The sequence below is a fragment of the Solanum lycopersicum genome, chromosome 12 (assembly GCF_036512215.1).
Source record: "Solanum lycopersicum chromosome 12, SLM_r2.1".
NCBI lineage: Eukaryota > Viridiplantae > Streptophyta > Magnoliopsida > Solanales > Solanaceae > Solanum > Solanum lycopersicum.
The window spans coordinates 16,029,424-16,043,061 of record NC_090811.1 but is presented as its reverse complement, the minus strand read 5'-3'; the positions used below and the strand labels follow the sequence as shown (position 1 = coordinate 16,043,061).

At 36.4% G+C, this 13,638-nt stretch overlaps 1 protein-coding gene across 40 annotated transcripts in view; it reads left to right on the top strand.

Moving 5' to 3' along the window:
* LOC101251448 (uncharacterized) overlaps positions 1 to 5,091 on the top strand; it is a 30,481-nt gene extending 25,390 nt beyond the window's left edge. For 15 of the 40 annotated variants that reach the window (XM_069292712.1, XM_069292709.1, XM_069292706.1 and 12 more), the window contains exons 12-18: positions 104 to 216; positions 353 to 411; positions 2,231 to 2,412; positions 2,535 to 2,713; positions 2,881 to 2,964; positions 3,877 to 3,985; positions 4,359 to 5,091. In XM_069292712.1, the coding sequence (XP_069148813.1) occupies positions 104 to 216; positions 353 to 411; positions 2,231 to 2,412; positions 2,535 to 2,713; positions 2,881 to 2,964; positions 3,877 to 3,885 (626 nt within the window). In that variant the 3' untranslated portion in view covers positions 3,886 to 3,985; positions 4,359 to 5,091. Of the gene's footprint in view, positions 1 to 103; positions 217 to 352; positions 412 to 2,230; positions 2,413 to 2,534; positions 2,965 to 3,876; positions 3,986 to 4,358 lie in introns of those variants that run through there. The other 25 variants (XM_069292727.1, XM_069292724.1, XM_010315737.4 and 22 more) reach the window with 8 other exon arrangements.
* The last annotated feature ends 8,547 nt before the right edge of the window (positions 5,092 to 13,638 follow it).

Genomic DNA, 13,638 nt, shown 5'->3' with positions numbered 1-13,638 from the left:
TTGGGAGTTCATGTTTTTAATGGTATTTGAGAGTGAATATGTGCAGTTATGCTCTCATAACTTTGCTGGCTTGCATAGTCAACAGAATCTTAACAGGTGATAGATATGTCTGCTGGCTTGCAAATTACTGGATGGCCAGCACATGATTCTGCTATTAGTTCTGTTATGTTTGGTTCTGATGAGACGAGCATTTTCACTTTGGGTATAGATGGAAAGGCAAGTTATATTGCAGTCATTCAATTCACTTTATTTTTCTTTCTGCTTCTCCATATATTCAAGGGTTTCACCTTGCTGAAAGCTTTACTTTGTTAGCTACATTGTGAAGAATCTAACTCTGTAGCATGTGAGACAGATATTTGAGTGGAGTTTGCAGAATCAAGGCAAAGTACTTTGGTCAAGTGATTGCAGCAGGTATGTGGATTGTTTTAATCCTTTAGTTTTGATATTTCATTCTCGTGTGAAAATTCCAGTTAACTAGAAATATTCTTTTAGCCCTAGTCTCATGTTTGTGCATCTCACATGACATTTAGCCAGAAGAAATCATTTATCATTATTAAAAAAGTACAAATATGGTATTTGTTATGATACAAATTCATGAGTCATGATAGGCACCTAAAGAGCGACTGCTTGATAGGCAAACCGCAAACATTTGATAGCAACAAACTCATATTCAAAATGATAGTATAAGCTATATCGATAAATCTCCAAGTATCACAGATAATAGTGGAAGAGAAGTAAACCTTATAATGTCAAGGATTTCCTATCCGTCCCAACAATAAGTCGAGGAGAAGCTACATACTTTGAAGTATGCTGTTTGGGTCGTAGCCCGAAAGTAAAGAAACATAATATAAATAGCTTGGAGTACCACCGCAACGTATGTGGTTCTTTCACCTCATCTGAAGCTTCATAACTGCCTTAAACAAGATCAAAACCCGGACAACAACTACACTAGGTGAAACCGTGAAGGATCTGCATAGAGTAGTAAATAACAAGATAGGTGAGCCAAAGCTCATAAAGATCACTGACCAGTGCTCCCTGTCGTACCTCATGGAGAAAGTATCTGAAAAATATATGCATGTTATGAACAAGTATGACACATATCATATTAATGCAAGAACAAATGAAATACCAACCAATACAGATGTAACATCTCATGGTCTGTCTTTCATGGTGTTGCTATGCATAGCAAGAGCATGTCCATATTGCACACCCTTATCTGTGTTGAACTACACATCTTAATATACTGTCCATAGTCAACAATACCGCATAGTTGCATACCATGCCCAACCATTAGTGTGTTTTAGTAGCAGACCACTGTGGTGGCGACCGAACTGTGCGTATATGTATACCTTCCACGACCAATATGATGCTAGCACCATCTCAACTCATTAAACTAATGCATATAAGATAAAGTGTGCAATATCATAATATCATATGATGTAAATGAAGTCATTCTATAAATCTCAACACGTATAGAAATGACACATATCTTGGCATGCTTCCTAATTTGTGTAACTAGTATGCTATGCTTAATTTTTCATGCATGATATAGAATATTCTTTAAACTCAACTTTGAAAGAGAAGTGCCTCACAACCTAAGAAACCGTATAAATATCTTTGTATGCGCTCAACCTCAACATACTAGGCAATTTAAATCAATTATGTATATTCTAAATTATGACTTCAGGAAAGCAATACATTCGAGAGGTTAAAAGTCTCACTTGCCTTTGACTGCCTTTTCTTCACTTGAAATGCTTATATTCACTAAGACGACCTCTGAAGGCCCCAATTTTTGCAAAAGTTTGAATAATGCGTTCAAATTAGGTGCAGTATTTCCATAATTTGGATAAATCGGACAATGGAAGGTCAACCCAAAACTCAACCTCCGATCAAACTATTCAAAATGCAAAACAAATTATAAAATCAGCATACCCATAAGCTCACATTTTATTTATGTAATCAACTTTCAATCTTGACTTGTATTGCTAGGTTGCATCCCCCCCTCATCTTTTTTTATTTTTTTTCATTTGTAGAACTACGTTTAAATCCTTAAGTCATTTAAATCTCGTGTCAAAATCCACAAAAATGAAGAAGTATGATTATCTTAATGCCTTAGGTCGAAGTCACTCCAATGGTTGAGCCCCCCCCCCCCCCCCCCCCCCCCATGTGTTCTTCCTTCTCCAAAATGGCAAAACTAAGTGTTTGTATTTATACTTGAACTGTCCTTCAGCGGCACCCAAGGGTATGCCTTAGTGGTTAATGAAGTGGTTGAGAATTCTGAGGTCTCGAGTTCAAAACTCAGTGGAGACAAAAAATACGAGGTGATTCTTCCCATTTATCCTAGCCTTGGTGGACTGAGTTACTTACCTGTTGGTGGAGGGACGTGGCATGTATCCCGTGGAATCAGTCAAGGTGTGCAAAAGCTTCCTCTTACACCATACTCATAAAACAAGAAATTGTCCTTAGTGCTATCACACTCCTCCACAGTGATCATGATAATTAACCACACTACCCTTAAATATGATTCCGATCAGCTTGCACGATAGCACAAACATTTGAATTTTCCAATGTGTGGTTGCGGTCAACTTGTGCTGTTGCTAATCAAGCTCTTCTCACATTGTGTGATTGGGCCTGGTGCAGACAGTGTTGTGAATGGCGAGTGCCTCATCGCCCTTCTCGCTATTCCATACTGAGCCGAGGCGATCCGGAAAAGGTGAGCTATGGCGAAAATGGCGGCGCCTTTTTGATTTTAAAATTTTAAAAAGATTTGACTTAACAATATTAGTCAAAATTAGTTTTTTTTTCTATTTTCAAACATTCATCTAATTGCTGCTCCAGTCACAATCTCTTCTCCCCGACTCCTCTTCCCCTCGCGTCTAGGTGCTGCTCCAGTGCTCCTCTTCTCTTCGCGTCTCTGGTCCTCGACAGTCGACTACTCCATCATCTTTGAGTTGCTGCACTGAGGTATACCTCTTTTTTTTTTTCTTCTTTTGATCTTTTGAGTTCTTCTTCTTGAGTTCTCTTCTTCATCTTTTCAGTTCTTTTTGAGATACACAAGTTGCTCTGATTTTTTTCCTTCACTACTGACTGCTCTGTTTTTTCGTCTCTTTTAATACTTCACTGCTCTAGTTTTTTCCTCTGTTCACTGCCTACTGCTCTGCCTATAATTTTTTTTAAAAATTTATTCTTTCATAATTATTTATTCATTTGCCCATAAACAGTGAATTGATTGAATTCAATGTATTTTATTTTTGGTATTAATTGGCGCCTCGATTCAAAAAGGCAAGCGCCTCGCCGCGTGCGAGGCAGACCCTTGTTGCCTTTTGTCGCCTTTCGCCGTCCAAAGTACTGGGTGCAGAATGATTGTGGCTGCGCCAAATATAACTTTGGGGATTCAAATCTATGTTAAAATCCACAAAAACAAGTACAATCATCTTAGTTGTTAATTAATCATTATCTTAGTGCCTTGTCAAAATCGCTCTGTTGGTTGAGCCCCCACAAGTTTTTCATAATGGCACAATCTAATCAATGTTCATATGTATACTTGAACTGTCCTTTGGAGCTATCACAATCCTCACCGATCATGATAATTAATTGAACAGTCTTAAAGGGCTATTTTGGTTAGCTTGCATGATAGCACCGGCTTTGTATTTTCCAATGTGCGCTAGCAATTAACTTACGATGACCAAACTCTTCCCACACTGTCTGATTGGTCCTGCTGCCGAATCATCGTGGCTGCACCAAGTAAAACTTTCTATCAAGCAGCATATTTTTTTTCCTTTTCCCATTAAATTTGTTCTCCAAGTGGATAGTCGTTCTCTTTTCCTGTCTTGTTGTAGAATAATATGCTTTACATCTATCGTTCCTGTATTGTAGATTCTGTAACCTTAGGAGTTCGTCACACTATAAACATGAAATGGCTCTCGATGCTTATGGAAGAAGACTTCTGGTGACATCCAACTCCCTGAGGGCACCTATATATCAGGTAAACTAGTTTCATGCAGAATGATGTGTTTAGGTTCCCTTGCCTCGATGGTATCAGTACCTAACTATACGTTCATAAGCTCTAGTTAGCCTCTTAACTGAAAATGGAACAATCATTTGTGGGAGTCACATAAAGTTGTCCCATCAGTAAACCAATTGGATCTCTCTTTTATTAGTTGTTATGCGTGTATTGATAACTTCTGTTGGGACTAGCAGTGCTCATATGATTTCACAAGTCGTAGGGGAGTTTGATAAGATGTAGTTTCATTGGTCCTTGCTATGGCCCCTGTTTGTTTCCAGTTACTGTTATTTCTTGCCTTGTTGGTTTACTGAAGTTAAATTTATTAACAATAAATGATTGTTGATTGTATCAGGTGCGAGGTCATGCATATGGGATGAGAACTCTTCCGCATAGTGCATCTATAACAACAGTAGACTGGCATCCGACATCACCCATCTTCTTGACTGGATCTGCAGATCACTCTGTTCGGGTTACATCTATGGCGTGACAACTTCTGATTTGTCTGGTGTGTTTATTTGGATAGTTGACTTAAAGGAGATGAGTTGAAAATGCAATATTTATTCGTTCATCTAGTGTCTTGGTTAACCTTAAAGCTATCTGTCCATTTTTAAGTTTAATTACAACCGTTAGTCAAAGGGATCATCAGAAGCAGATAGTAGAGTATGAAGGTGGTAGCTCGTTGTAATTGAGGCTTACTGAAATATTAACTCGAAAAATGGCAAAGAAGAGAGGTGTTGCTTCATGGACTCTTTGGGAACCACAAAATCTCTTCAGGCGTCATAATTGAATTCGGTGTAGATTGTATAATAGTAGAACAATAGCTTCGAAAAATTGAAAATTCTCTAGATTATTTAGCTTCATGTGCTTGGTGCTCAAATATCATCATACCTAGTATTTTGATTGGTCCCCATGAAATCAGGGTGTTGTCTATTACCTCAAGGTGTTGATTGTTAAAATTTTAATGATCAATAATTTGGATTCTCCAACACTAGAGGTTCTTTTACAATTACATGTGGCCAATTTCTTGTAACATTCCAATCCTTTTTTTGAAGTTTTATATCACTATGTATTTTCAGATTGTACAAGTTATTTTCTTCGTTTAGGACTTATTGACTGATTTGGTTTCAGACCCAAGAGATTCGGGTCAGTTTCAGATCACTTGAAACCTAAATGGATTGTAGATTTTTCTCTCGACTGGTGCATCATGGTTGCAGTCACCACCTTCCATCAACAGTACTGACAGAGGAGAGTGAAAGGCACCACTTTAATATATGATCTTTTATCGACTTCAAGAAATCTTTTTTTCCTGCTGACATTGCCACAATTCACGGCAGAGACACTGTGGTGAGATTATGCATTGTGACTACTTGACTGCGATAGTCACGAGTCCCTAACAACTGTCATGGTGAGATGATGCATTGTGACTACCTGACTGCGATAGTCACGAGTCCCTAACAACTGTCATGGTCTAGTTATGGGATTGCAAAGACCATGTTTCAACATTGTTCTATATTACGGGTTTGCATTGTTTTAGAGGTGTAATCACCATGAAACTTTGACATGACGGTCCTAACATTTTTTGAGTTATTTACATGATCCCCATGTAATTTTAAGATCAAAACAGGACATGTCAAATGTTCGTCCTAAAGCGGATTTTAGCCCTAAGTTCCTAAATCATCATTTAATGTATTGAACCTAGTGGACAAAGTCAAGATTGGATTTTTTCAATATATTTGGACTCCTTCGTCTGTGAGCAATCCATTCATGTAAATCATTTTGAGTTTCACATCACTAACTGGTAATTGACTTCGACAAAAGCCTAAACTTTAGAGATGGGTCCAATGTATAGCTAACCTTGAGAATGATCGATTGAATAGATTTGGAATGTTTGAGAGATAATGAGTGAAGAAACAAAGTAGTTTTGGATAATTAGCTTACATGAATATTAGGTACGTTGAGATTTTGGACCTGAGAATGTGGTTTTCTCAGGATTCATGCCCAAACAAAGTTATTTATATAATATACACATGGAGGTGGTTGTGTTTTATTGTTTTAATGTATGCCTATGTTGTGGGTTCATATATACAAAGCTTTAGTTATGCACTGGCCAATTTTATCGTTATTGAACTTTCCGCGATACAAGCATAAGAATTATTTCTTTTTGCAAATATGAGTCCCGTTTTGAAATAGTTAGAGCCATGATGTAGCAATCAAGAGGTCGTTGTAGTGTATGCATTGCAGCAAAAGGGTAACCAGTACAATGAAGGATGCAAGAAAAAAATAAGTTAAGTTAGTTTTAGGAGTTTAACTCCTAATCTAAGGATAACTTCCTCCTAGAACCGGCCCCATGATAAATTCTACAAAGAAAAAGCATAAGAAAATTGTAGAGGAGACTTTTACTTAAGTATAGCTTGATTATTGACGTCTATGTATTATTGAATTGAAAGAGACAACATGATTAGGTCTGTGGTCATTGTGATCAGATGAATGAATATTTCAATAATGTCAAAAGTGTAGAGTGTGTGCGCGTAGTGACATTTAGATACTATTTGGGATATGTTTAAGATTCAGACTAGTTTGATGTGAAAAAAGTGATAGGTTGCATGTTAATTTGTCTATGAAACCCACAGTTATTGTAATAAGGGTAGACGAAAATGGTGAACTTGATAGAGTATGTATTTTGTGGAATGTTGATAATGTTGTAATCATGAACTTGATATTTTGTGTAAAGGACTTTTTAGAGTCGCAACATGATTGATTTTGGATGAATGGAGAGGAGGTACATGACTAAGGCCTTATTTATTTACACTTAATAGAAGTCTGAATTTGAATGGTTCATATTTAAGCCATTAAGTGCATTAGTTTTATTTTTTTTTAAAAATATATCTTAATAGGTTTGAATATATTTGAGCACAACATATTTGTAAAAGAGTCTTAACACCATTCAGACTTAAAATACATCTCTTATTTCTCTCTCCCAAACATACGCTCGTTTTTTTTTCTTTTCTTGTCTCTTTTATATATCAATCAAGCATCAATAAATGTTTCGCTTGAATTGATAGCATCAAAATCTGGATAAGGAAAGAGATATAACGAAATGAAGAAAATAAGTGCAGCTATTGTCTTAAGTAGAGAAAAGGTGCTCAATATTTTGTGAATCTTATCCAAGAAAATTTCATGTTTATAGCCAAGTTCTTAAAATTGAGAACGTTGACTCTTTTTTTTTTTGTGAATTGTGATGTAAAAGCTCAAATAAGGAAGAATGAGCCTTAATAGGTTTGAATATATTTGAGCACAACGTATTTGTAAAAGAGTCTTTACACCATTCAGACTTAAAATACACCTCTTGTTTCTCTCTCCCAAACATCCGGTCGTTTCTTTTCTTTTCTCAACTCTTTCATATATCAATCAAGCAACAAGAAATGTTTCTCTTGAATTGATAGCATCAAAATATGGATTAGGAAAGAGATATAAAGAAATGAAGAAAATAAGTGCAGTTGTTGTCATAAGAAAAGAAAAAGTGCTCAATATTTTGTATATCTAATGTAAGAAAATTTCATGTTTATATCCAAGTTCTTTAAATTGAGAACGTTGACTCTTTTTTTTTGAATTGTGATGTAAAAGCTCAACTAAGGAAAAGCGAGCCTTAATAAAAGCAATCAAACCACCCATCTCCTCATAAATCTGTAATTAGACGAGACTGTTCTCTGAACATCCCTAGCCAATGGTCTCCCCTCCACACTAATAACGGCAAGAGTTCTATACTCGAAGTCTTCCTACTCAAGGAATCAACCACAACACTGGCCTTTCCTAGATGATACAAGATTGGTGATACCATAATCCTTTACCAGTTCAAGTCATCTATGTTGCCTCAAATTTAGATCCCGCTGACCGAAGATACTGAAGACTCTGATGATCGGTGGAAACCCTACAGATATAATGTTTCGATAGGTTAAAGCACAAACACTACAATTGCCTACTCCAAGTTATAGATAGGGTAATTCTTCTCATAAGTCTTCAACTGTCTAGAGTCATATGCGATACCTATACCCTTCTGCATCAGAACACCACCTAACCTGACTCTAGAAGTGTCACAATAAATGATGAAGTCAACATTCTCTTGGGAAAGAGTCAAAACAAGAGTCGAAGCCAACAAGGTCTTGAGCTTTTGAACGATCTTCTCACACTCATCAAACAACCGGAAACTCACACTTTGCCGAGTAAATATAGTCAAAGGATGCAATTAGAGAAGCTCTGAACAAATCATCAATAATAATCGAAAAGTCCCAAAAAACTTCAGACCTCAGTAACCAACGTAGGCTTTTTGTAGTCCATCACTGCTTTAATCTTGACCGAATCTACCCTAATTCCCTCCTTAGACACCACATTTCCCAAAAATGCCACATAATCGACCCATAACTCACATTTTGAGAAATTGGCATATAGCTTCTCTTCCCTTAATCTTTGAACTAGAATATGCAACTATTGATCATGATCCTCTTCAGTCTTGGAGTATACCAAGATGTCATCAATGAAAACTATCACAAACGAATCCATATAAGGTTTGAATACCCTGTTTATCAAATCCATAAACATTGCAGGGGTGTTAGTCAATCGAAAGACATAACATGAAACTCATAGTGCCATGTCGGGTCCTGAACGTTGTCATAGGGATATTGAAGGCCTGATGTTCAGCTGATGATAATGGGACCTCAAATAAATTGTACAGAACAGAGATGAACCCTTAAGAAGATAAAACAAATCATCAATGCGAGGAAGAGGATACTTGTTCTTCATTGTCAGTTTGTTTAATTGGCGATAATCAATAATTTTCTCTAAGATGCATCCTTCTTCCTTACAAACAATGCATGAGTATCCCGTGGAGAAACACTAGTGCGAATAAACCCCTTACTGAAAAAATTCTATAACAGGTCCTTCAAGTCCTTTAAGTCAGTTCAATCCATACAACAAGGAGGAATAGAGATGGGCTTGGTGCCGGGCTTCAAGTCAATAGCTAAAATTGATCACACTTGGAAGATTAGTAGGAAACACATCTATAAACTCTCGAACCACGTGCATAAATACATGAGAGATGTCTCAACACTAGTATTCCGAATAAAAGTCAAGTAGGAAACCTCTCATTTTAATATTGCTCTTAGATACTAGCTCTATGTAAACCTCTGCCTCTAGATGAAGCACTAGAAAACTAACCAAAAGAACATGCCTTATTGGGTTCCCCAAACTTCTCTAAAACCATCAACTCCACCTCCTTGGTGGTGCTCATTATGACTGGAAGGAAAGTCAATCCTCTAAAAAACGTTCAAAATCTCTATCTCATATGAAACAATAGTCATAAAATACCTAGATAACTAACAAAAATGGGCCTCATACTCGGTCACAGAGAAACTACCCTGAGTCAAGCTCTCAAACCTTAGATAAATCTCCTCTCCATTGAATTAAGCGGTCCCGGAAAGAACCAGAGAATACATCCCACTCTACAAGAGGAGATCCAAATTGTCTAGACCTCTCAAAATTGTTCCATGACTTTCTGGCACACCCATATAACTAAAGTCCAATAAAGAGAATTCCACAGGCATTCACCATACCTATAACCTCAATCATCTTATGGCATAAAATGAAGAACTCCACATTCCCACTCTTACCACTCTGTAATTGGGGTGGTTTCATCTTCTAAAACCTCTCATTTTAATATTGCTCAATCATCCTCAGAATAATTTCAAGATCAATCCAAATCCCAAGACCACACCCTAGAAGTTAGGGTACATTATTGGATTATAACTGGCGTACTCCCCCTCTCGGAGGTCTTATACAATCCCATTCATATCATTCATCACATAAACATAGTGAAAAGTAGTGCGGAATTAAAACTTCTCACAAAACATAACATAGTCTTTAAAAACTGTGTCATATAAAGAAATAGGAAATAATAAGTCACAATCTCATCATCTTAAGACATAAGAATACTTAGGACACGACCCATACTTCAAAATACGAATATAGAAATACATGGTCTATTACAATACTTCGAATGGAAAGTATAAAAGATATATAGGCCCTCGAGTCAAATGAGGACATACTTCAACTTCTCTTGACCGATGCTATGGTCCAAGTCTTCGCTTCCCAAAAGATCATCACATACCAAGAACTATACAAATAGATAAAAGCATGGAGTTAGTATAACCACATGTACTAAGTATGGCATTATGCACTAAAATCGTGAAAACGGACTTTTATTGGAAATATGCATCTTTTCTTTTAGAAATCATATTATAATCATAAGAACAAAAATTAAAAACTTAGAAACACATAAGATAACATTCAAGCAAAAAATCATATATTTGAACCCACTTTACAGTAAGTCCAATTCACTGTTACAATGAATTACTTCATTGTACAGTGAAGTTACTTATCCTTCACTTTAGACTCCCGTTAGCATGTAATCTTCTCACTTAAAGCTATCCTAAGATTCTAAAGTCACTCAAAGAGAAACCGCCCATACACCCTCTATAGATTTGCCTAAACGACCCTTAAGATTACTTATAATGAGTCACATACACACTTCAAGAAATTAAACATGCAACATATAGACATTATGACACTTATTCATCAAAGGATATCAAAAGACTTACTTAAATATATCAAGAAGATAACGTCCATGATTGACCTTATCAAGACTACCTAACTAATCTTTAAGACTTCCGAAGTTCGGAATAAGTCCACATAATCAACACTTTTCCTAACTAGAGTAATTCTTAAGACTCATTTATGTAAGATACGAAGTGACAATTGCTATGCCCCCTTCACACCTTAACTAGATAACCCTTAACTACTCTAGATAGGTACTTATTCCATTTACATACTTTATAACATAAGTCATTTGTTCATTAAGACTCATACATCACATAACGAACATTCAAGTAATGGTCTTAGAAAAGACCTAGGGTCTCTAACTAACACCTTTAAAGCCTATTGTGCAATGTCTAGAAGCGTCCCATACCACAACCTAAACTTCATAGAGCTTCTCTAGTACTACAAGTATCTCACATGATGAGAATATGCAATAACCGACATAGACCATGATAGATATACATGGAATCCGGAGTTCTAACCTACTTCAATAAGGATGCTCTACTTCCCAAGGGTAGAACTAGGACACATTGATATACCGTGGTTTCACGGTATTTTTAATGTTTTTTCCTTAAGTTTAGTGTGTGTTGAAAAGCCTTTTTGTATTCATTTTTATGTAAGTTTCTCTTTATATGCAGAAAATCTGTCCAAAGATGAACACGGAAGTTTTTGAGCAAGAGATGCAGAAAAGTTACTACCTACGAAGCTTATGACGGTCCGTCGAGCTTGCGACGGTCCGTAGGTGGCAACGTAGTGAAGCTGCTGAAAAAAGATGGGGAAGTCTGACCAATTGTGGGATTAAGGAAGTTCATGACGGACCGTCATAGCCACGACGGTCCGTCCTGGCTGGTTCGTCGCAATGATCAGAGAGTAGTCCCAGTACCCAATTTTCAAGAAGTTTAAGTGTTATGGAATGGAGACCCTCGACGGACTGTCGTGCTTGGAACGGTCCGTCATACCTTCCGTTGAGGGTAATGAAGAGAGCAGCAGAAGAATTTGTGAAGTATGGGACGACGGAGGCCATGATGGCCTGTCGTGACCACGACGGTCCGTCACGAGGCTTGTCGACCTAGCCGCGTTTTGACAGTTTTTTTAGTAAGTAGAGTCCTTCTTTTATTAGGTTTTTGTTTTTTATATTTGGGGTTAGACTTTTTGGTATTAGACTCTTTGTTAGTAGACTCTTTGATATTAGTCTTTTAATTGTTACACTTTTTCTGGAATTGATTGTTGGCGATTTTATTGATTAATCAAGTGAATTTCTGGATTTTATTCTTTCTCATCAAAGTAAGTGCATGAATTCTTATATTAAATATATGAATATTGGGATTTTGACTATGGGTAACTAAATTTCATAACTAGGGTTGTGGGAACCATGGGTGAACAATGAGATAAAATCTAACTAAAATAATAATTCAAGAATAGTCTCTTGCATGTATTGATAATTCTTTCGTTTAGAAGTCTTTTTAACGGATGACCAACGTTAGAACTCGCCTTAATGCTACTTGGCAGACCAAGGAGGTAGATAATAGGAAAAGAATTATTAACATAGATTTAGTGTATACTATCTAATAGGCTATTGTTGCTTGGTACGAGGTAATAACTTAGTCAAATATCGAATACAATGCTTAATATGAGGTAAAGGCAAGGGTTAGTATAGCAACACACGTAGCCGGACCAAGGTGCGGAGTGAAATTTTCTAGATGCCGGACCAAGGATTTAGAAATACATAATTTATCACTTTGCGTGCAAGATACTAGGAAAGAATTGTTATAGTTAGAATTATCAAGTTATGAACCTGTTGGGAACACGAAAACCCTAGTTACTTTTGTTAATTGATTAATCTCCAAGATTTGAATCTGTTAGTTGTTTACTTTAAATTAGTTACTCATTTTCATTAATTCAGAAATAAAAAAAACCCTTTTTATCATCTTTTATTTTCTAAGGAAATAATTGACTAAATAATAGTAATAATAAATTAAAGTTAAGTCTAAACTATTTTTCTCGTGGGAACGATACCAACCTCATTAGTTGGGTTTTACTTGATACGACCGCTTTACTTTTTATTTGAGAAGTAAGTTTGAGCGTATCACACATCCCATGTAGGCACATGATTAAAGAGTATTAAGGGCTTTTATGTACTCTAGTCTCATTCTCAAGTAGATGTACATTGTACTCTAGTCTCATTCTCAAGTAGAGCTACTTCCCATTACATAATCGCTCGGTGCTAGCCTTGGTTCTCATAGAGTAATTGCCATTAAGGGATCACATGAAGAGGTTCCTTATCTAGTTCATAACCTAATCACATTCACCCTATCTAAGAGGTCCACTAGGGTTACCTTTAAATGGCGACTAAGATAGCTCATTATGACTTTCTTAAGGATTCATATGATATTGTTCCAGCCATTTAACCTTAAGTCCACCATTCCTTTACATGAAGAATACCATTATGACTCTCGACTTCAACATTCATAACATAAACTTTGCCACGTTCATGAACTTCTTAACACCCTATAAGGTCTCACATATCATTTATACATATATCAAGTAAGGGACACAAGTCTACCAAACAAGATACAACATTTTTTCCCCTTATAACGTATATCATATCATTATTTTAAGCACTTAGGAATGAGCCCTATCTTCTTAATGTCATCCTATACATTACTATATGATTATCAATATAACCATCATAACTCATATATTCAAGTAGGAACAATCATGTATCAATATCTAATACTACACATATAAGCACATGTTCATAGTCTAACATGATCACCTACATAACACCAATCGATTACATATACTTTCACATTGCTTAACAAGTAGATAAATGTCATCATACTTCACATAATAAACTACACAAATATCCACATTACTTAAAGTAGTGCCGACAAGGTTATGATCATCTATTGCATAAAGTAATGCCGACAAGGTCACGTCAATTGCAAGTAATGCACATAACACCGCCACCATAAGTGGACCAT